The sequence below is a fragment of the Aethalodelphis obliquidens genome, unplaced genomic scaffold (assembly GCF_003676395.1).
Source record: "Aethalodelphis obliquidens isolate GAN/ISIS:26980383/991018 unplaced genomic scaffold, ASM367639v1 scaffold34, whole genome shotgun sequence".
NCBI classification, from domain to species: domain Eukaryota; kingdom Metazoa; phylum Chordata; class Mammalia; order Artiodactyla; family Delphinidae; genus Aethalodelphis; species Aethalodelphis obliquidens.
Genome location: NW_020837978.1, coordinates 5,702,472 through 5,727,002, shown reverse-complemented (window position 1 = coordinate 5,727,002; position 24,531 = coordinate 5,702,472). Strand labels below are relative to the sequence as shown.

The window sequence follows — 24,531 nt, the reverse complement described above, 5'->3', positions numbered from 1 at the left end:
TTCTCTAAATGTTTGATAGAATTCACCTGTGAAGCCATCTGGTCCTGGACTTTTGTTTGTTGGAAGATTTTTAATCACAGTTTCAATTTCATTACTTGTGATTGGTCTCTTCATATTTTCAATTTCTTCCTGGTTCAGTCTTGGAAGGTTATACCTTTCTAAGAATTTGTCCATTTTTTCCAGGTTGTCCATTTTATTGGCATAGAGTTGCTTGTAGTAGTCTCTTATGATGCTTTGTATTTCTGCAGTGTCTGTTGTAACTTTTCTTTTTTCATTTCTAATTTTATTGATTTGAGTCCTCTCCCTCTTTTTCTTGATGAGTCTGGGTAATGGCTTATCAATTTTGTTTGTCTTCTCAAAGAACCAGCTTTTAGTTTTCTTGATCTTTGCTACTGTTTTCTTTGTTTCTATTTCATTTATTTCTGCTCCGATCTTTATGATTTCTTTCCTTCTGCTACGTTTGGGTTTTGTTTATTCTTCTTTCTCTAGTTCCTTTAGGTGTCAGGTTAGATTGTTTATTTGAGATTTTTCTTGTTTCTTGAGGTAGGCTTGTATAGCTATAAACTTCCCTCTTAGAACTGCTTTTGCTGCATCCCATAGGTTTTGGATCATTGTGTTTTCATTGTCATTTGTCTCTAGGTATTTTTTGATTTCCTCTTTGATTTCTTCAGTGATCTCTTGGTTATTTAGTAACGTATTGCTTAGCCTCCATGTGTTTGTGTTTTTTACGTTTTTTCCCCTGTAATTCATTTCTAGTCTCATAGCATTGTGGTCAGAAAAGATGCTTGATATGATATCAGTTCTCCTAAATTTACTGAGGTTTGATTTGTGACCCAAGATGTGATCTATCCTGGGGAATGTTCTGTGTGTACTTGAGAAGAAAGTGTAATGCGTTGTTTTTGGATGGAATGTCCTATAAATATCAATTAAATCTATCTGGTCTAGTGTGTCATTTAAAGCTTGGTTTCCTTATTAATTTTCTGTCTGGATGACCTGTCCATTGGTGTAAGTGAGGTGTTAAAGTCCCTCTATTATTGTGTTACTGTCGATATCCTCTTTTATAGCTGTTAGCATTTACCTTATGTTTTGAGGTGCTCCTCCTATGTTGGGTGCATATATATTTATAATTGTCCTATCTTCTTCTTGGATTGATCGCTTGATCATTATATAGTGTCCTTCCTTGTCTCTTGTAACATTCTTTATTTTAAAGTCTATTTTATCTGATACGAGTATTGCTACTACAGCTTTCTTTTGATTTCCATTTGCATGGAATATCTTTTCCATCCCCTCACTTTCAGTCTGTATGTGTCCCTAGGTCTGAAGTGGGTCTATTGTAGACAGTATATATGTGGGTCTTGTTTTTCTATCCATTCAGCAAGCCTGTGTCTTTTGGTTGGAGCACTTAATCCATTCATATTTAAGGTAATTATCGATATGTATGTTCCTATTACTATTTTCTTATTTGTTTTGGGTTTGTTTTTTGTAGGTCATTTTCTTCTCTTGTGTCTCTAGAGAAGTTCCTTTAGCAGTTGTTGTAGAGCTGGTTACGTGGTGCTGAATTCTCTTAGCTTTTGCTTGTCTGTAGAGCTTTTGATTTCTCCGTTGAATCTGAATTAGATCCTTGCCAGGTAGAGTAATCTTGGTTGTAGGTTCTTCCCTTTCATCACTTTAAATATATTGTGCCACCCCCTTCTGGCTTGTAGAGTTTCTGCTGAGAAATCAGCTGTTAACAATATGGGAGTTTCCTTGTATGTTATTTGTTGTTTTTCCCTTGTTGCTTTTAATAATTTTTCTTTGTCTTTAATTTTTGTCTATTTGATTACTGTGTGTCTTGGCGTGTTTCCCCTTGGGTTTATATTGCCTGGGACTCTGAGTTTCCTGGACTTGGGTGGCTATTTCCTTTCTCATGTTAGGGAAGGTTTCGACTGTTATCTCTTCATATATTTTCTCGGGTCCTTTCGCTCTCTCCTCTCCTTCTGGGACCCATATAATGCCAATGTTGGTGCATTTAATATTGTCCCAGAGGTCTCTTAGGCTGTCTTCATTTCTTTTCATTCTCTTTATTTTGCTCCACATCCGTGAATTCCAGCATTCTGTCTTCCAGGTCACTTATCCTTTCTTCTGCCTCAGTTATTCTGCTCTTGATTCCATCTAGTGTGTTTTTCATTTCAGTTACTGTATTGTTCATCTCTGTTTTTTAATTCTTCTAGTTGTTTGTTCTTTAATTCTTCTAGGTCTTTGTTAAACATTTCTTGCGTCTTCTCGATCTTTGCCTCCATTCTATTTCCGAGGTCCTGGATCATCTTCACTGTCATTATTCTGAATTCTTTTTCTGGAAGGTTGCCTATCTCCACTTCATTTAGTTGTTTTTCTGGGGTTTATCTTGTTCCTTCATGTGGTACAAAGTCCTCTGCCTTTTCATTTTGTCTATCTTTCTATGAATGTGGTTTTTGTTCCACAAGATGCAGAATTGTAGTTCTCCTTGCTTCTGCTGTCTGCCCTCTGGTGGATGAGGCTATCTAAGAGGTTTGTGCAAGCTTCCTCATGGGAGGGAGTGGTGGTGGGTAGAGCTGGGTGTTGCTCTGGTGGGCAGAGCTCAGTAAAACTTTAATCCACTTGTCTGCTGATGGGTGGGGCTGGGTTCCCTCTCTGTTGGTTGTTTGGCCTGAGGTGACCCAGCACTGGAGCCTACCCAGGGTCTTTGGTGGTGCTAATGGCAGATTCTGGGAGGGGTCACGCCAAGGGGATTACTTCCAAGAACTTCTGCTGCCAGTTTGCTTGTCCCCACAGTGAGCCACAGCCACCCCCTCTGCAGGAGACCTTCCAACACTAGCAGGTAGGTTTGGTTCAGTTTCCTGTGGGGTCACTACTTCTGGATCCTGATGCGTACACTACTTTGTGTGTGCCCTCCAAGAGTGGAGTCTCTGTTTCCCCCAGTCCTGTCGAACTACTGCAATCAAATCCCACTAGCCTTCAAAGTCTGATTCTCTGGGAATTTCTCCTTCTGTTGCCGGACTCCCAGGTTGGGAAGCCTGATGTGGGACTCAGAACCTTCACTCCTTTGGGTGGACTTCTGTGGTATAAGTGTTCTCCAGTTTGTTAGTCACCCACTGAGTGGTCATGGGATTTGATTTTATTGTGATTGCGCCCCTCATACCATCTCATTGCGGCTTCTCCTTTGTCTTTGGATGTGGGGTATCTTTTTTGGTGAGTTCCAGTGTCTTCCTGTTGATGACTGTTCAGCTGTTAGTTGTGATTCCGGTGCTCTCGCAGGAGGGAGCGAGCACACGTCCTTCTGCTCTGCCATCTTGAACCAATCTCTACCTCTGAAATATGCTTGCAAACAATTTAACAAAACAAACCGTGAATCTGATCAACTCTCTAGTTCTAACTACTAATTTACAGGAGAGAGAAGAGACAAAAGGATATCTTAAATCACACCATTAGGATTCATTCAGTTAAAAAACAGATTGTGGGAAACTGTGCAGAACAGATGACTCGCTTTTTTTCAATAAGTTGCAAGGTGGACAAAAAATGGAAGGGAAATCTATAGATTAAAAAGAATTTAGGAAACATATTAACCGGTTGCAGTGTATGAATCTTATTTAGATTTTGGTCTAAACGAACTGGGGTATAGAAGGAAACATTGGGATATTTGAGGTAATGTGAGTACTTCGTTGATATTTAGTATTGAAGAATTATTGTTGAGAGAGAGTGAGTGGGCGGGTTGGGGCAAGGGGAGGAGGATATGGGGGAGGGGAAGGGCGCTGTGATTTCATTTTTTTTTTATTTTTTATTTTTAAAGAGGAATCCTTGTTTTTTAAACGTAGATGTTGAAATATTGCTTTAAAAGAATCTAGGATTGTGGGTAGGGGGCTGTACGGAGTGTTACAGGGGGAACAAAGTCAGCCACAAGTTGAAGCTTGGTGATGAGTACATGAGGATTCATTCTTTCATTCTCTCTCAACTTTTGTATAAGTTTAAAATTTTTTATTATGGAAAAATTCGAGTAAAAATCTGACCACAGCTGCTCATAAGAATGGTTCAAAACAAAACCCCCAGTAACTAACATTATTTCCTTACAATCAAGTTTACCACCCTTTCTGAAGTAAACTTTTCGTCTTGTATTATTTTAAGATTTACAGTAAAGTTACTAAGGTAGTACAGAGGTCTCCTATACGTCTCACCCCCCCTTGTTTTGTTTTGTTTGTTTGTTTGTTTAGGTTGCATTGGGTCTTTGTTGCTGCGTGTGGGCTTTCTCTAGTTGCGGTGAGCGGGGGCTACTCTTCATTGTGGTGTGAGGGCTTTTCATTGCAGTGGCTTCTCTTGCTGTTGAGTACGGGCTCTAGGTGCACGGGTTTCAGTAGTTGTGGCTCGCGGTCTCTAGAGCGCAGGCTCAGTAGTTGTGGCGCATGGGCTTAGTTGCTCCACGGCATGTGGGATCTTCCTGGACCAGGGCTCGAACGTGTCCCCTGCATTGGCAGGTGGATTCTTAACCACTGCGCCACCAGGGAAGTCCCCTCCCGTTGTTAATGTTTTACATTAATTACTATACTACATTGGTAAAAACTGAGAAAGTGACATTGATACATTACTGCTAATGAAGCACCAGACTTTATTTGGATTTCACCGGTTTCTCCATTGCAGTCCTCTTCCTGCTCCGGGATGTAATCCAGGGCACCACACTGCATTTAATTGTCATGTCTGTCTAGTCCTCTTTGGTCTGTGACAGTTTCTCAGTCTTTCCTTGTTTTTCTTGATCTTGACAGTCTTGAGTCCTGGGCAGTATCCTGTAGAATGTCCCCCAATCTGGGTTTGTCTGCTGTTCTTCCTAAGATTATACTGGGTTTCTGGGCTTTGGGAAAGAGTACCAGAGAGGTTAAAGTGCCTTTCTTGTCACATTACATTGGGAGGTGCGTGCTGTCACCATGACATCACTGATGAGGTCACCTTCATTGACTCCACTGTAAAGTTAATATTTTTCTCATTCCCTGCTCTATTCTTTGGAAGCAGGTCACTAAGTCTAGCCCACCCAAGTGGAAGGGTGGTTTAAGCTCAGCTTTCTGAAGGGGGGATGGGCTGGGGGTCCCCAAGACCACCCCCAGGTTCATTGGTTACTCACAGGACTCAGCATGTGGTTGTACTGGTGGCTGAACTCTATTATGGCAAAAGGATGCAGAGCAAAATCAGCAAAGGGAACAGGTGCATGGGGAGGCTCTATAGGAAGCCAGGCAGAAACTTCCAGGGGTGCCCCCAGCAGTGAGTTGTGACAACACGCATGAAATAGTGTCTCCCAGGGAAGCTCGTCTGAACCTGGGGGTCCATGGTTCTTATTGGGGACTGGACAAGTAGGCACACTGCCTAGCGTGTATCAAAATTCCAGACTCCCAGAAGGAAAGAGGTGTCTTACACCTCCATGGGAGCTGTTTTCTGGTCAAGTTCCCAGCCCCCAGCCGAAGGCCAACCTTGCAGGCAGGCCTTTGTAAGGAGGAGGTCTCAGGCACGCAGTGTTAACTCTTTTCTGTACAGGGAAGTTCCCACATACTATTACTTTTACAACACATTTTTAGTTGAGAAATCTGGAATCAGATGAAAAATACAGAGCATAATAATAGAAGCTTTATGATGGTAAGAACAACAAAATCAAATTTAAAACCAGATCATTTCTTTCTTTGCCACAGTTGAAATACATGGAGTCTAGGTCTTTTCCTGTTCTTTTAGTATTTCTCATGCCCATTTTTTTTTTTTTTTTTTGCGGTATGCGGGCCTGTCGTGGCCTCTCCCGTTGCGGAGAACAGGCTCTGGACGCGCAGGCTCAGCGGCCATGGCTCACGGGCCCAGCCGCTCCGCGGCATGTGGGATCCTCCCGGACCGGGGCACGAACCCGTGTCCCCTGCATCGGCAGGCGGACTCTCAACCACTGCGCCACCAGGGAAGCCCCCCTCATGCCCATTTTTAAACATAGGTATAAAAATATTACATTGCAACTTGTGAAGCATTTCGTAATTCAAAAAAATGCCTCCAGGTTGTGACCTCATTTATTGCCAAATAATTAGAAGAAGGCTGGGTAAATTTCAGTAGTAGGTAATAAGATAACCAAAACCTGGGTGGAAATCCCAGAAAGTAATTACTAAGATTTAAGACACAATATGTACTAGCTGTTTACTTTCTTTTAATAGGAAAAACGTGGTCTTCGAGAAATGCGAGTTCTTGAAAACTTGAAGAATATGATCCATGAGACAAATGAACATACTCTTCCCGCGTGCAGGGAGGCCATGCACGACAGCTTGAACCACGTTCTCCAGAGACGTAAGCCGGAGGTTTTCTCATATTGCTTTATTTCAGATGCATGCGCTGCCGAAATGGATGTCCTTGAGTATCTGCTGAGAGATGGAGAGAGAATTCTTAAGCGGGAGCCAGGAGAGGGAAGTCACAGATAAGGTGCTTATGCAGCCGTTAGTGTGTGTTGCCCTTGATGCTAAGAGCATTAATCTCCAAGGCAAGATGGGTGCACAAGATAATCCTTCTAGGATGTAAGACAATCGAAACATTTTTTACCTTAAAAAAAAAACTTATTCATAAGAAAAAGTTTGATGCCCAGTAATTAGGATATGAAATGAAGCTTCTTTTTCAAACAGGATACTAGAGTTTTTAACTAAAAAAAAAAAAAAAAAAAAATGTCAAAAACGTTTATGTTTTATCACTTTTTTCATTAAGCAAAATATTTTAACATGGAGAGATGTTTCCTTAAAAGGATATTTATTAAACATATTAAACTATAAAATAAAAGGAGTTTTATTAGTAACTGAGTTTAAAATTAGAGATGTATCAGAAACTCAGCGCTTCTCGGATCCATATTGACACTGTTCAGTTTGTCCAAGGACAAATGATGCTGGTAGATAACGATGGAGGGCAACATGAAACAATATCATTCTGGGGAGAAACTAGCGAAACTGGAGGGTAATGTAATGTCCTGTGAGGGAAGGTAGCAGGGGGGCTTGGTTAATGACTGAGTTATGTAAGTGTATGTGTGCAAGTCCAGGTTAGCCTGGGTCCTCTGATGCTCAGAGGAGCTTGGAGAGGACAGACCTCCCACAATCACAGTTGGTTTCTTTGAGTAGAAGAGCAAAGAGTCTAGAATTGACTTCAGGCTTTGCCTGGTAACTGCAAACACACCCTTGTTCGTTCAACCATCACTTCCTTAACCTTGACAAGCTTTCTAGTCATTACAGTAAAAGTGAAACTCAAATTATTATTGATAGAAATGCTTATGTTTACTTTCGAGATGTACTTATAACTTTCCTTGTACACACTTTGAGTATATAAAAAATATTGGATAAAACTTAGTAAGAAAAAGGAAACTGTGAATGGTTGTTTTGACTTGTTTTGTTCTTGGGCCAAAGCTATTTCTGATGTGAGGCCTCATGCTAAAAGTATAGTCTTCACAATGAAATAGAAAAGTTTTACAGGTAACAGGGAATCCAGACTGTAAATGTATTCTGCTAAAAGAAAGAATTAAAGCACACAGAATGTGAAGTAATAATGAAAGTTTTAACCTCTGAGGACTACCTTATTGTTAGCATTAGAGACATGCGGTGGCTTTGGAGTTAATTTTGTTGCTAGAAGCAGGAATGGCTTCCTCAGTAGGCTCCAGCCTAAGTATTTCCTGGTAGCTATTATCATGAGCCTAACGGGGATAATGGAGATAATTATCTGATTTTAGAGCCAATGTAGTTTTAAAAATTGGCCTGGGCCCAGCTGTTGTTCCTGCAGGATTTCATGTTTAAAAACTTTACATTTTGAGCCATGGTGCTGGCTTGCTTATAAAAGTGAGTTTATCTAGGCAGTATACTCTGATCTAACTAATACTTTACAAGGTTAGTGACAGTTGAGTTTTGTTTTGTGCCTGTTAGTAGATCTGTCTCATTTACCTCTTCTCTGCATGTTTGAGGGCTGAGCTGGGAGTGTGTTGGCTGAGAATCTTAGAACTCGGTGGTGTGGATCTTAAGCTATTGGTCGATCGTTGTGCACAAAACTGAGCAACAGTGGAGCATTAAGGGGGGGACGTCTCGGCTTGTTTGGATGGAGACGGTTACAGAATCCTAGCTGAGTGTCTTAGCATTGGATGAGCAGAGGCTTCAGAACCAAAACTCACCTGTGGTTCCTTAAAAAACACAAAAAGTAAGTGAGAGCTCTAGGAGGGTACATAAGAGTAACCCGTAAAGTACGTTTTTCTCATCCTAGCGTCTATGTTCTACTTATTATTTATTTCATAGACTCGTAAACTTCACCATGTTTGTTGTCTCAAGATCTTGCTTAGCATTGAGGACCCAGCCTTTGATTTTAGAGGCTAAGAAGGACAGAAAGCCTTTAGGTTATTCCTCATTTAAATTAACTAAGTTTTAAGAGCAGTGACTTTATTTTTTATTATTTAAACAAAAGGATATATGCCTAAGTAATAAGAAAGTAGAAATAAAGAAGAAAATAAGAAAGAAAAAGAAGCAAGAAATCACTTTAATTGCCTCAAGATAACCATTGCTTTTTAGCTTTGGTGAATATCATTCCCGACATCTCTCTTTTTTTTTTTTTTTTTTTTTGAGGTACGCGGGCCTCTCACTGTTGTGGCCTCTCCCGTTGTGAAGCACAGGCTCCAGATGCATAGGCTCAGTGGCCATGGCTCACGGGCCCAGCCGCTTCGCGGCATGTGGGATCTTCCCGGACCGGGGCACAAACCCGCGTCCCCTGCATCGGCAGGGGGACTGTCAACCACTGCGCCACCAGGGAAGCCCTGGAAGGTGGATTCTTTACCTCTGGACCACCAGGGAAGTCCCAGTCCATTTTCTTTTTCTCATTTTTTGGGGGTTGGAGTGGTTATGGTGAGGTGAGGAGTCTCAGTTCTTTATAGACTCTGTGTTCCTATTCTTGGCCACCACTTTTTAAAAATATATTTATTTATTTATTTATTTTTGGCTGCGTTGGGTCATCATTGCTGCGTGCAGGCTTTCTCTAGGTGCGGCGAGCGGGGGCTACTCTTCGTTGTGGTGCACGGGCTTCTCATTTCGGTGGCTTCTTGTGGAGCACGGGCTCTAGGTGCGCGGGGCTTCAGTAGTTGTGGCTCGCAGGCTCAGTAGTTGTGGCTCGCAGGCTGTAGAGCACAGGCTCAGTAGTTGTGGCACACAAGCTTAGTTGCTCCACAGCATGTGGGATCTTCCCAGATCAGGACTGGAACTCGTGTCCCCTGCATTGGCAGGTGGATTCTTAACCACTGCACCACCAGGGAAGTCCTTGGCCACCACTTTTCAAAGTTTAAATATAATTATATAATTCCTCATTGTTCAGTAAATGATGGATTTTTTTTTTACCTTTTTAAAAAACTAAATTTATTTTATAAGGTACTTAGGGGGCTAAGTTTGTCTGATTTTGCTTCACTCTCCCTCTGTAGCTAGAAAACTTTAAGAACTCATTATGACGTAAAATACTAATTTTTAATAGCACTTGCCTAGTTAGATTTTTTACCTGTATTTTCCTCATTGACCATCTTAACTGTGTAAAGTAAATATTTATCACCCTCTTCCCAACACATTTATAGTTGAGGAAACTGAAAGTGTTTTAACATCCATGGTTCTCCCTAATAGTTGGAGGAACCGCCATGCAGACTTAGTGCTTCTGCTGCCAGAGCTCAAGCTCTTTGAACTTCAGAATGACGCTTCTGCGGAACAGGTCATAAGGAGAGTCCGCCTTTTCTCCTGGATTCTCTCCTACAGCACAGGCTCCTCCTTCTCAGTCTGCTTTGTTAGTTTCCACTTCTCTCCTTGACTTTTGACATTGGGGTGCCCTACGGCTTGGTTCTGGGACATCTTTTCCGTCTGTACACACTATTTGTTCATTGAAATGAATGAATGAGAATTCAGCCAACATCTGCTCCTAATACCAAACCAGAGCTACTTTCTTAGGTGTGTATTTGCGGTTTACACATACACACTGTGACACAATGAATTTGTTTCTCTTTTATGTGAGGACACAGGGACACTGCTAGCTGTTGCATGTCACAATTACTGTGTGTGGTGCTAATCTCCTCAAGTAATCTTTTGGTTTAGAGAAAATAATTTGATGAATTCCTAACTCCTTAAAGTCAGTATAGCCTCCTGGGACACTGAGACAGCTGGGGAAGTGGCTTCCTGCTGAGTCAGGAATGACCAATACGTGGTATAGAAGTGATAGGGTTAGATAAATGGCCCTTTTCCTCTTGGAGTCTCTACTTGTGAAGAAAGGGGAAGAAAGGGTAGTTAGGTAATTTTCTTAGATTTTAGAAGAGCAGATTTCATTAAATTCAGAAAGCAAACCTTTTTTATCATGTGGATAAAGAATGAAAAATTTCAGGGACTGAAATTTCTAAAAATGGATATTCTAAGTACAAAGATAATCCTGATAAGGAACTAAAGTGTGCCTTTGTCTGATGTGTTCTAATTAAATTTTTAAAGTATATAACAAATGACAAAATATAAATGTCATAGTCCTGTAACTCTTCTTTTAGATAAATCCCAGAATGATCTGAAAATGATGAAGCACCCAAAGGCCACAAAGCGGGTTTTTTAAGAGTTATGTTCAGAGCCAAGAAAAAAAAAATACAGGAAATGATAGAACCACCACTTGGGAGAGATGATGTAATATTAATATACCACAGAAAGAAGGCAGAGCTCATCAACTCCTATTTTGTTGTGTTTTCAACTTTTCTATTAGAACAAACAATGATTGGGGACCTTAATTTTTAGTACTAAAGTGTTATCTTTGATGTGACTAAAATGAATTGTTACTGATAAAAACATGACTTTTTAAAAGCTGAACCCTCCCCTTTGTCATACCCTCTCAGGGAGGGGCCTAACATTTTTCTGAAAGAGAAGTCACAGCCCCTGCCCTGTATGGAACTTTGAACTTGGGGCTGGGTTGAGTGGGGTAGAAAGGCATAATTGTGAAACAACTGGGTAAAATTGTTTAAGCAAATGCAAGATAAAGTGGTAGGATATACACATACCTAGTTAAAGAATTTCAAATAAGAGAAAATCCTTATAGGTAAAGGATTCAACTGGAGGGCTTTATGAAGGCACTAAACCTTGAACTGGGCTTTTGAAACATGGAAACATTTTAATTAGAGGAAAGGAATAAGGAAAGCACTTTCAGTAGGGAGAGGACAGTGCATAGAATAATAGCAACAGTCACATTTCTTGACTGCTTACCATGTGTGAAGAACTGCTCTGAGTGGCTTTTATTATTAATCTTTCAATTATTTTTAAGCATACTACGTACTGCATTATCTCATCCTTTTCTCATGTCCATTCTGAAGCCCTCTTATTAGTTGTTACGTTCATTTTACAAATGAGGAACTAAGGTTCTGAGAGATTAGGAGCAGCAGCAGTAGCACCTGGCACATAGCAAACACTCAGTAAATACCTGACAGACGGCTGCATGAACGAGCGAGCACACAAGCCCAAGGGCAGTCACACGCGTAACTAAAGTTCAACTCAAGGTTTGACTGAGGAAGGCTGACTCTTAGCCCACACACCAACCAGCGAAGTAAGTGAAAACGTTTGTGTACAGAAATAAAATGGATCCGGTAAAGGAAGAGGCTTGAACAACTGATGGATTAAAACCAGTTTCATTGTTGAGATTATAAGAGAGGTAGAGCCCTGAAGGCAAGAGCCGAGTCTTAGGGTCAGGGGTCTGATTTTAAGTCCTGCTTTCTGTGCCTGTTAGTCATATTACCTCCTTGAGTGACGTTTCACTGCGTTTGTGCCTCAGTTTTTTACAGATGACAAAAATCTGTAAAATGGGATAGTGATACTCACTTAGTAGGAAAGTGGAATTAAGAGGAGTAATACATGGAAAGTACTTAGCACACTTCTTGGCACATAGTAATACTCAGCAAATAACTACAATAATTATTACTAGCAATTTTAAGTCATTACAAAAGGGAAATGACTTAAAAGAAAGCAGCCCAGAGAAACCTGAATCTGGCAGTGGCAGCCAGGATGAATTAGAAGAGGTGAGAAGAATAGTAGAAAGTCGTCGAAGCATTCTGGGTATCAAGTCCTGCCTGCAAGAGAGCAGGGGTACCAGTGAGGAAGGGGCAGGGGAAGTTAATGAATCAGAGAGACTCTGTAAAGTCTACATCCATCAGAATGGAATGATACATTTATCAGGTGTTTTATATCTTTTTAGAGAATTCTGAGGTCATTGATGACAACTTGTCATTGGAATTAGTACTGAATGCCCTTGGCTTGCAGCTCAAAGCTCACAAATGATAGTGGTTCTCATTATGACATCCTGAATACTTTTTTTTCCCCTTTTAGCCACCCTACCATGACCAAAATAATACCAGCTTTTTTTGCATAGTTTCTTGAGATCTAAAACAGTCCAAGTGTTGTTTTTTGTTTTTGTTTTTGTTTTAATCCAGGTAAGTTTCTCCTTGAACAAGGGCTGCTGATTGAAAACCCACTCTGTTTTATTTCAGTGCAAGCAGCTACGGACTCGGTCTGTAGGCTCCAACAGAGGGAACAGGAGCGAAACAAGGTAAAAGTGGACCATTTGGGTAATGGAGGCTGTAACTCCAGGGCTTTTATTATCATATTATTAGCAGTTGCTTTTGATTTTAAAAAATTCTCTGAATTTGTTTTCTCTTGTGCAGTGATTTTAAAAGATTAAAAAATGGCTAATTCATTGAAGGTGTGTTGAGGAGGTATGGTCACATAATTGCACGATCTGTATTTTTATAATTCAAATTGCAGACCTTTTTTTCTCCTTTTCAACTTTTCCCTGAAAGTGGTATTTGTCTCTTAGAGGAGAAAGAATAGGACTGTTACATGGAACAAAAAATACCCACCAGGTTGGAAATATAAATCTTCAGGCCTGAGGCCTTGAGTATATCATGTATATTTCTTCTAGAAAAGGAGGCATTCATGCCTGTGGATGGGTTCTTTAATGAATAGTCATAAGAGTGTGTGAATCACTTGCTGGGTAGTGCTTTGCTTATTTGAATTATATCTTAACTAAATTCAGATGTGGAAAAACAGCACAAGAATTTAAGTTCCTGTAATAATTTGGTGTTTTAACTTACAGTTTTCATGAAGTATTTTTATAACTTTATTGTTCTAAACTAGTGGGGATACACTTGTTAAGAAATGGTGAGTCACTCTGAAAATATGCCTTTTTGTGTGTTTATATCAGCAAGTGTTACTATCTCCATTTGTCCTTAACGTGTGGTTTATCCATAATAATGGTACCGATCTGGCACTGTAAAAAAGAAATACGGACCTTGCCCAAGTTTAAATTTCTCCACCCTTTGCTCAACTCTTAATGTTGATATAAATTTAAAAACTCAACAATCTGATGGATCAAGCCTTACTGAAAAGACAGTTAAGCCAGGTGGGAAGGCTGCCCGAGAGGAACAGGATCCCAGCGGGCCAGGTTGGGAAACAGGGCTGTTGCGAGACCACTGATAACATGGCAGGGCAGAGCCGTGGGCAGGGAAGTTGGTGTCGGGGTGCAGTGCTTGCACAGTGTCCGGAGAGCACGGTGGGGATAGCCGTGGGGGCGTCAGTGTGCCATGCCCAGCTGGACAGCAGATTTTTTTTTAGTCTCTACTTGGCTAGGTGCCACTGAGGGTGAAAGATTTTAATTTAAGTTTAAGGCAGCTCATACATGTAGGAGCTAAAAGTCTAGGAGTCCCAAACCACTAACGCGAATATAATGTAGGATAAAGTAAGGGCTGTGATAGTTACAAAGAACTTTGCACGATCTTGGCAAAAACTGTAATTTACTAGGAAGATAGTGACATCCGAGCCCAACCTTGATCAGTGAGTAGGAATTCGAGTGATAGAAGATGGGAAGAAAGATACTGTAGGATAAAGGATATAGTGGAAGCAAAGGCAAAAGATGGGAGAAGTCGGTGGTCTCACGGAGCTGGTAGGTAGACTGTCTAGATGGATGTTTCCAGAGAAGAATGTAGAGAATCAAGCATTCAACGTTAAGCAATTTGTTGTGGAAGCACCAGGAACATTCCTGTGTTTGAGAATCAGAAAGACTTTTTCTGATAGAACACTGGCTGTGCTGGCTGTTACTGGCTGTAACTTATGCAGTTCTCTTGGCTTTCAAAATAAAAATGAAAAAGGGGTGTTTTTTATGTGAATGTGCACTCACATGATATTGGTCTTTATTTCTAAGACATTCTCAGGGCAGTTATGATTCTGATAAAATGGCAATCCCTGTCATTCTTAAGCAGAACTAAACTAACATTAAATTATAATTGGCATAGATGGTTCCTCTTGTCACTTTGAACTTTTTTCATGTTTGGTGTATTAACTGTATGTAAGTAGGAAAATTACCAGATTGGGTAAAAAATACCTGGTGTCTTCTATTTCTGGTACTTGCCTTTATTAGCTAACTGTGTGCCCTTGGACAAGTCCTTGAGCTTCAAAGCAAATACTTGTTCTACTTACCTGATAGATTGATGTTCTACTTACCTGATATATTGTGTTATATAATTTATGTGAAATAGCTTTACTTTCCAAATGTCAGGTGGCTTTTTTTCCCCTACCACCTCGATCGTTTGTTTAAGATGCAGGCAATCACTCTGGATAAGAGCCCTGCTGTGGTCTGTAGGGTTGGTGAAGCACTTGATTTTCTAAATTGAAAGATACTGTCCCTTGGTTTAAAAAAAAATGGCCTCAAGAAATAATAAAGCCCTTGGGGTATTTTGGTCTTAAATATATTTCTTCCAGGTACTATCTCAGAGAATGTTATTGAACTTTTTTTAATGGAATACACATTAAAAATCAGTATTTTAGAATATATTGAAATGTAGTCTTTATTTCTTTTATTAGTGCGTGTCTAGTTAGCGGAACATTGGAAATAGGGATCCTTAAGGTCTTTCTTTTTTTCTGAAGTGCCATATCTGATTTCGCCAAAACTTGGTGTGGCGGAGGCTTCAGACGACGTACATATGACAGACTACATACATATGACAGACTACATACATATGACAGACTACATACATATGACAGAGAGGCAAAGCTAACTACTCCTCTAGCAAAGGTGCACAAAGCAAAATTGACCTCTAGCTGCAGTTTACAATCTAATGTTGGTTGTTGCCTCGGTTATTCTATTGGCTACATTTTGTGTATTTGAATGGCTCTCAGAACAAAGAAAGATGGGAGTAGTAATGGAATACAGTAGACTGTTGCCATTAATCATTCTTTTATGTCAAGACAATTTGTGGAATTCTGTGGGAAGTAAGTTATGATAAACGTCATTCATCCAAATCATACTTCCCACAATTGATATCTAAAAGTACATTCAGAAGGACAATAAATGCACATTCCCCAGTTATTTGACATATGTCTTAAAAACTGGTAACTAATACAAGCTGCATATTGGGCACTAGCAGTAAGAGTAGTGAAATGAAAATACAATTGGCTTATAAAATTCACTGACTTAAATAAGCTGTCAAAGGCAGATGATGAGCTGATTAATATCTGTCACTGGTTTAAACTTAGGTTCATGCACAGGCATCAACTATTGAAGTTCTGTTCATCCAGACTAGAGATAATAATAAAGTAAACATGAATCCTTTGATTCATCTTGTCCACAAATATTTATTAAATTTAGTTTTCCCTCTGTATGATTTTTTTTTATGAGAGCAGTGAGATAGCATGATTTATACATTTTTTCTTGATAGAGTTTGAAAATATAGGGTAATAGATCAGTGCAATCGGCCCTCTGCATCCGCTGGTTCTGCATCCGTGGATTCAACCAAAATATTTAAAATGTATATTTTTTAAATTCCAGGAAGTTCCAAAAAGGAAAACTTGAATTTGCCACATGCTGGCAGCTGTTTCCAAAGCAGTTACACTGTATTTATATAGCATTTATATGTATTAGGTATTATAAGTAATCTAGAGATGATTTAAAGTATATGGGAGGATTTACAGGTTATATGCAAATACTACACCATTTTATAAGGGACTTGAGCATCCGTGGATTTTGATATCCATAGTGGGGGGGCGGTCCTGGAACCAAAACCCCAGGGATACCACGGGATGACTGTACATAATATTCTAAATATTTTAAATAATTACTGGCAGTTGTTATTCTGGTACTTCTTATTGATGTAAATACTTTTTCATTTATCCTTGTAAGGCATATGTAAAATTAAAGGCACATGTATTGCTGACAGATGTTCCAAAGAACCTTTTAGACATTAGTTGCTTTATTCAGAGTTTTCCCTTAGACCAGGGTTTTTCAGCCTCTGCGCTGTTGGCGTTTTGGAGCAGATAAATCTTCGTGTGGAGTCTTTCCTGCATGTTGTAGGCTGTTTAGCAGCATCCTTGGCCCCTACCCACTAGATGCCAGTATCACCACCCCCAACCTGTGTTGTGATAACCAAAAACCTGGGGGACAGGAGCCTCAAAATCACCCCCCACTGAGAATTACCGACTTAGACTAATGCGTGCAAAAATGTGTTTTTATTATGTATCCATGAGTTGATTTATGGACCTGGTCCTAGACACAGTTTGCCTTCAGGATTGACTTTTCTTCAAATGTATCTCCAATGGGACATAAGTAAGCTGGGTTATTACTACTGTTTCTTTCTGTTGTAGAAAGAGACAAAAACCATTACAGCTAATTATTTTTGGTACACAGCTATAGCTCATTAATAAACTTTCTCTTTATTTTCTTTTAAAGTTGGCATTTTCTTTTTTATCTTGGGAAAACAAATGTATCCACTCCTTTGAGTATGCAATTGATTTCATTTAGGAAGAACCCTCTGAAACTTGATTTGAATTATTTTTATTGTGATAAAATACACAGATATGTCATTTGGGGAAGTATTAAACATAATAAGTCTGGAAGAGATTCATAAAAGTCACATTTCACAATGAACTCTAGAAACTGTAATACTGTCTTTATTTCTTTGGAAACCATTTTAGTGGCTCCCAGTGTCCACAGTGTAAAAATTTTAACTACAGAGTGAAACATACAAATTTAAGTAAAAAAAAAAAGTAATGTAGAATGATAGATTTGAACTAATTCAGGTTTTATTTCTGCAGTTGCTGTGCTGGATCATTTTTTATTTTTTTTAGTTTTATTTTTTGACTGTGTCGTGTCTTCATTGCTGCGCGTGGGCTTTCTCTAGTTGTGGTGAGCGGGGGCTACTCTTCATTGCAGTGCATGGGCTTCTCATTGTGGTCGCTCCTCTTGTTGTGGAGCCAAGCTCTAGGCACGCTGGCTTCAGTAGTTGCGGCGCATGGGCTCAGTAGTTGTGGCTCGCGGGCTTAGTTGCTCCTTGGCATGTGGGATCTTCCCAGACCAGGGATTGAACCAGTGTCGTCTGCATTGGCAGGTGGACTCTTAATCACTGTGCCACTGGGGAAGTGCTGGATCATTTTTTAAATGCAAGGACATTTAGTAATTCAGGGATTAGAGGGGCTGAGCATCTAAAGAAAGCTGACATGATTCTGAACTGTTAGGAATTTACTTTTGGAAATGAACGTGTGTAGCTGACTCACTTTGTTCAGGACTGGCTCTGTAACTGGAAGTCCTTTAAATTAACTTCAAGGTTTATTAAAGGATAAACAATGAAAATGTGTTAATTTGAAACTTATGTATTACTAAACTTCAACAGTAACCTCAATAATCGTTTAGAACGCAGACCAAAGAAGGATTTGGGGGTTAAGAGTATTTTATCACTGACATTACTCAGTATATTGCCAGCACCTGGTGGTAATAAAAACCAGTCTTTCAGTTGTGTGTGTCATCGGTTTAAATTCTGTTCAGACAGTGCACCCCCTTGTTGCTTGCACCTAGGGCAGAGCTCTCCCACCCTCGTGCTGTTGGTATGCCATTAGTACATATTGTATCGTTATTGAAAAAAGAAAGCTGCAGACCATCATGTGTCGTATGACTACATTTTGTTGTAATTAAGTAAATAGGTTTGTATGAACAAAGGAAAAAGCGTAAGTGTACCCATCAAACTAGTAATAATACTAGGAAAAAGGAAACAAGGGACAGGATTTGTATGTGTATGTTGGGGGGGGAACTGTCCCTTTATATTCTTGTATTTGAATTTGTTTCTAAGATCTGTGATACTTCTTTAATAAAAATTAAGGGAAAATGCTAATATGAGGAATTACTGAGCCTTAAGTGTTTATACTTTCTATTTTGATAGATTTTTGCAAATTGCTCACCAGAGACCCTAATTACTGCCACCACCATGAATATCGAGTTTTAAACGTATAATTTAGTATGTACTCTTTTGGTAGCTGCTAGAAATTTAACTGCTAACCGTAATTACCTATTACAGGTAATTTTAAGCTTTAAATGGTAAGTAGTTCCATTATTATGTTGTGTTCCTTCTGTTAGTCTTGTGTGAATCTGTTGCACATAACGATAGTTAGATATGATCGTTATTTTTCAAACGCATTTCAACTGTAGAGGAATCCTTTCAGACTAAATCTGACGTAGAGCCCCCTATATTGAACGTGAAAGCCGAATTACTGTGCACAGGCGATGACGGTCTGCGGTTAGCTCACTGTTTATGAAAGACTGTTCCTTATTTCTGAGAGTTCTTTTTAGTTGTAAACAGACTCATTGGCATGTTAGGCTAAATCTTTGGCGTTTATAACTTGCTCTGCGTGAACTGGAGGCGCGCTGCCCTTAGGACGGGCTTGGTTCTCGAGGAGGTGGCGCCTTTGCTGCTTCAGATCAAGGAGCAGTTCAGCTCCTTGTTGTTCTGTTCTGGTGAGGTTACCGCTGCCCAGACTGTATTTCCTGACATTTTGAATAGATTTGCTCTGAGGTAACCTTCACTCCTGTTGGCTTAAATAGTTTTTAACTTGCTTCTGGGTGATGATATGTGAGATATAGCTAACTCGGGATTTTTCTGCTGTTATATACAATGAAACCTCACGTGTCTAGAAGTCTTAGAACACAAATCATTCCATATAGCCAGGTCAACCACAAAGCTGAGATTTTTATCATCTTGAAGCATAGTACTTTTATCACTTTAACTATTTTGGATGGAAATCTTTAAAAATATATTCCACACTTTTCTGGTTTTTATAAAAAGTTTATTAAATGTTACAGGTTAATTTTCTTTATGAATTAGGAATTACTGAGAATGTAAAATTTTATGCTGTGGTGAAAATGGTGATGTCCTTAGGGAATTAGAGAGAAAAACGTGTTTCTCTATTTCAGATGCCCTCAGATACCGTCTGTTTCTAAGTTTCTGTATCTGTCTTCTTTTTTGTAAGGCTGATGCCTATCATTTCTTTCTATCTCATTTATCAGCATTTTCTTTAATTTGACTTTTAATATGGTATAGCTTTAAAAAACAGTTAACTAACCTGGTTAGAATTGTGTGTAAGGTAGGGCAAATAAATTCAGAATCAGAGTTTTTCATGAATACTGCAGTATTTTTAAATGGACTTTGTGTTATGTTATTTTGGGCTGGTGTGTGTGTGTGTGTGTGTGTGTGTGTGTGTGTGCGCGCGCGTGCACGCGTGTGCGTTTTTTTTTTTTTTTGACCGCTTAAAGTTCTTACCATAAAGTTTTCAACTAAGTTTCAGGTAGATGTTATTTTCTGGTAGCTGACTTTTGTTTATAGGTAAAGATTACAGTGTTGTCAGTACAGGAATATACAAGCTACCCCTCCCTTTTTTTCCTTACTAATTGTGGAGAATGCAAGATTTCAAAGCAGTTATTGTTATTAAAGGTGGGAGACTGAGAAAGGATAGATAAAGTAGAGTGGCTTCCAGACCTTTTTTAAAAAATTTTCTCGAGGTATAGTTGATTTACAATGTTGTGTTTAATTTCTGCCTAAGCAAAGTGATTCAGTTATACATATACATATATATATATATATATATATTCTTTTTCCTATTCTTTTCCACTGTGGTTTCACAGCATATTGAATATAGTTCCCTGTGCTACACAGGACCTTGGTGTTTATCCAACACACACACACATGCGCGTGCGCGCGCGCGCGCGTTTGCATCTGCTAATCCCACACTCCCAATCATTCCTTCCCCTAACCCCCTTCCCCCTTGGCAACCACAAGTCTGCAGAACTCCTTGATATGAAAGCAAGACTAGATTTTCAACTCGGTTAGGGAATTGTCAGTCTTCACCTTCTTTTCACCTGGACTAGGAGGCCAAGCAGTGATATGTGTCATATGAAAAAGCTACTTGGATGTATATGTCTTTGGTAATAGTATTCTGAAGCTACAAAATAGAGAAACTGGTCTTTGGCAATGTCTTAATTAAAGTTTTGTCTTACAGCCAAATGATAAATGGTGGAATCACGGGAAGATTGAGTTGAGTATGGGATTGGGAGGCGAGAACTATTACTTTTATTCGAGTTGCCTTGTATTGTTTGAATTATAAAAATCTGTTGCTAAAATCAGATTATTAAAATTAAATATTTAAAACCCTAAATTGAGGATTAAAAAGTGGTTTGATCTGCCTTCTAGATGGATTGCTCATATCTGTATAATAATGCTTACCTTCTGTTAAGCACTGTAGACACTGAGCTAGGAACTTGACATGATACAGATTTATTTATGAATGTAAATATTCTTTTCCTCCTTTTAAAATTAAAATTTAACGTGGCCAGAGTCATGCAACTGGTAACAGGTGAACCAGAATTTGAAGCCAGGTTTATCCACTTCCCAAATCTTCATTTTTCTCTGTTGAGCTGTATGGCAACATGCTGCCTGGTGGGAAGTCGAACCTGGGCTGTTGCCTCATGGCACAGATCACAGGGTCAGCCAAGCTAATGACAGTGCTTCAATTAAAAAGAGAAGACTAATCTGTTAAACAACTTCTGAGCATGCAGGGTTAGTATCCTCTGTACTTATTAGAAATTAATTTTCAGCCAAAGCAAGGTATCATTTTGATGAAATTTATTTGCATTTTTCTTCTCTATGACTTTTCTCTTAAAATAAGTAGTTTTGTAAAAGTTCCATGAAAAGAATTTAATGAAATCTTCATGTTTTATTCATCTTTTGAAGAATTACCGTCCATGAGGCCGAAAGGTTAAGAAGAAATGTTTTGAATTTTGTTTAACCTGTTTCCCAAACTTACTGGATCAGCAAACCCCATCCTAACCCTCTCTCCCCACCACTGTACTGCCTGCTCAGATCACATGGGTCTGCGGGACATATTTTAGGGGAATGTTTCACTATAACTGAAACTTCAGATTCACTTCTAACCTCTCGCCTTGGTGCTGAGGAACTTTAGATCAGATTGGCAGAAAAAACTCTTGCAGTAGTTTTTTTTTTTTTGTCTTGCAGGAGACCTTTAGCCATCTATGTAAAACTTCCCTGGAAAGATCTGATTTGCACTTCGTGATAGAAAAGCCATAGGTTTGGGTGTCAGCAAGTCCTAAGTTTGAGTCTACAATGTAGTAGCTCAGTGACCATGGAGAAGTAAACTTAGTGTTCTTAAGCCTTAATTTCTTCATCTGTAAAATGAGAATCCTGTAACCTCAGAAGTAGATAAGATATACAAAACAACTAGCAGAAATACACCTTTCATAGATACTTAGAGCACCATGGCTTCTCCACCTTGCTTCTCATCATGGCCCAGATGAGAGAGAAGATAATGGGCGGCATTATGGGTGGCGGGAAAACACGGCTTCCATCTTTTTCCTGATAGCTCTCTCAGCATCTGAGTTACCAGTATTCTGAGTAACCAGGTGTCCTCCTGCTTTCATTAGAGCTCTGGGATTAGTAAGCCATTTGGTGCTATGTAGGTTTTGATGGTTTGCATCTGTCACAGTGCTTGCTTTTTAAACAGGACTTAGTCTGTGGCAAAACTTCTAGCCACATGTGTAGAATACTGAGGCAGAGATAGAAAGTTTTTTTTATACTGTCTTTTTGTATTTAGCTCTTTGTGGGTTGACCAAAAGTTTCGTTCAGGTTTTTCTGTAAGATGTTACGGGAAAATCCGAACGAACTTTTTGGCCAACCCAATACCTATTCAAAGATAATAACTTAAATTATATTAAATTTATGCCTTTTAATTTATATATTGTTTCATCTTTATTGTTGTGTTACTCAAAAGAAAAAATTTGTCCTCATATAGAAATATTAAGGGACATCTCAAGATGAACTTAGATATTCGACACAGATGCTTTTGCCGTTTATTTGCTTTAAGTTTTGGAACTGAACCAAGAGAGAGTTCTTGAGTTGTCTTCCAGTGATTAATAATCTGTGATTCTTTTAGTGTGGCCAAAAATATTTTATGTGAGACATGCATTTTAATTTCTTAAAATAACAATTCTTTTGGCATGTATTCTTTAAACTTAATTTTTAAATTATATGCGATTAAATGGAATTTGTGGAGAAATAGAGGTATGAAAATTTACCTGGATTATGTTTGATTCTGTCATTTAAAATACTAGACATTTTTGAAATTTCAGAAATGTGAATGCCCATGTTCGGGCATAGTAAGAGAAGCCTTAGATGTTTCTAATATGTCATGTTCTTGTTGGACATTAAAGCTATAAAGCAGTTTTGTCACTGTGACTTATAATCCGATTGTTACACTGTAGTGAGCAAATATCAAAATATTTGTCTCTCTGCATAGAAAAATAATTGTCTGCAAAACGTCCCATGACTTTCAAATTTTCTTTTCTCAGATGCGTAATGACCATTTAATAGCTAGTGAGAAACAGCATATAATGCAGTGGGAGGATTTCATGAAAGAACAACACAGCAAACAGGCTGAAGTGGACGAAGAGCACAGAACAGCCATGGAGAGGCTGAAAGAACAATACGCCGAGATGGAGAGGGGCCTGGCAAAATACCCAGCCTTTGGAGAACTTGAGCCATAACAGTGACAGACTGATGAGAAAATACTGCCTCCCCTCAGAAACCGCTCAGCCTCTGCCTCAAGTTGAGCAGTGTATTCAGTGTCACTCTTCTGCAGAAAAAAGAAACTGCTACCGGAGTCTTAGCTGTTTCCTAGAAGAAGAATGCCACATCTTCCCAGTTTTAATTTCCTGTATCTGCCTGTATCTCTAAATGGGGAGAAGTAGGAGGAAAATGGTATAAACACACTCTTTGTTAATGAGGATTGGTCTTAGTTTCCATTGATTATCTCGGAGAACTGTAAATACAGACTTCTTAGAAAAGTAATTTAATTCATTCTTATGCAGGGTTAATGTTACTTTATTATTGTGGCTCAGAAGGCCGATATGGTGGCTGCCAGTCAGAGCCTCCCTGGCTCTTGGAAGAGTGTGTACAGTGTTATTCCATGAGTAATGTACTGAGAAACAACTGTCTTGGGAGCAGAGACCACATTGAAGAGAGTCAAAACTTTGTCTCTGCTCTTCAAAGAGAGCCACGTTGGTCTCTGAATTGGCCTGTTAGGAGAAGTTGCAGATTTTGCATGGCAGCGTAATGCCGTGTTTCACTGGATGACAAGACATGCTTGTTAAGTTTGTGGCCTTCCAGCACTTCATATTTTCAGCTTTTAAAATGTGCTCACAAGGAAAAGCTTACCAAAAATAGAGTTGACTTTTAACCTTTCCAAGAACCATAATCTTGCCCATAGATTTACCTCATTTTTACGTGTGTTTTGCTGTGGGTAAGCTTTGTAAGATAAATAATGTCTATACATGTTTCAGCTGTTTAATGAGTAATCAGCAAAATCTGCCAGGGCGTCCCTCTGGAACCATATAAAGATTCTGGCTCTGAGTAAACCAGAAGTATTTGCCCACATGGCAAATGATCCATGTTAAATGTAAATCCTTTTTAGTGTTTAATGTCTGTTCTCATCAGCAGGTGTATTAAGATGAAACATGTACCAGTTCTGTCATCACTGTGATCTTTAAAAATCTGCATTTACCAATCTAATTGAGGAACTAAGTTGATTTTTTATTTGCCATAAACCAAGCAGAATTAAATGCAATAATTTCAAGAGATTTATGGCAAATGAATTTGAGGTATGGATAAATCTTTCAGGTCTTTTTTTTTTTTTTTATTGCTCTTCAGTAAAGAAAGGCACAAGAAAGAAAATACTCAACTCTTGTGTTATCTCAGTGTTGCTACTGCAGAAAAGTGACAATGCTTGCTTGTGTAAATTTATGGCTTGCTGTCAAAGCTTCATTCTTGGCTGCATGTTGAAAATGTGATTAAAGTTAATAGAGGAGATGAAATAAGTATTTGAGATTTCTTTCAGTAACACTGAACTTCTGCCAACTCCCTCTGTCCGCTACTGTAGGCTTGACAGGTTCATCCATCATCCTCCGGTACCTGGACGAAAAAGAGCACTTGCTGACATTCAGGCATGTTGGAATTTTCTTAATTCTCTTTCAGTGGATGGAAAAAGAAAACATACTTCCCAAAATATCCCACACATGAAAAGGGAGGGGAACCTTAAATGAAAATTCCTTTTGTACCATAGGCAGTTTTGGGAGAGCCATTAATTGCCAATGCACCATTGAACAGATGCTGGAACCAGGAGATCAGGACTT

General features: G+C 39.2%; 1 protein-coding gene across 1 annotated transcript in view; it reads left to right on the top strand.

The window, feature by feature from the left end:
* Positions 1-24,208, top strand: part of BLOC1S5 (biogenesis of lysosomal organelles complex 1 subunit 5) — a 39,711-nt gene extending 15,503 nt beyond the window's left edge. Inside the window, exons 3-5 of the mRNA XM_027128324.1 lie at positions 6,180-6,309; positions 12,509-12,567; positions 22,693-24,208. Coding sequence (XP_026984125.1) covers positions 6,180-6,309; positions 12,509-12,567; positions 22,693-22,887 — 384 coding nt within the window. The 3' untranslated portion in view covers positions 22,888-24,208. The remainder of the gene's footprint in view (positions 1-6,179; positions 6,310-12,508; positions 12,568-22,692) is intronic.
* Positions 24,209-24,531: the final 323 nt, after the last annotated feature.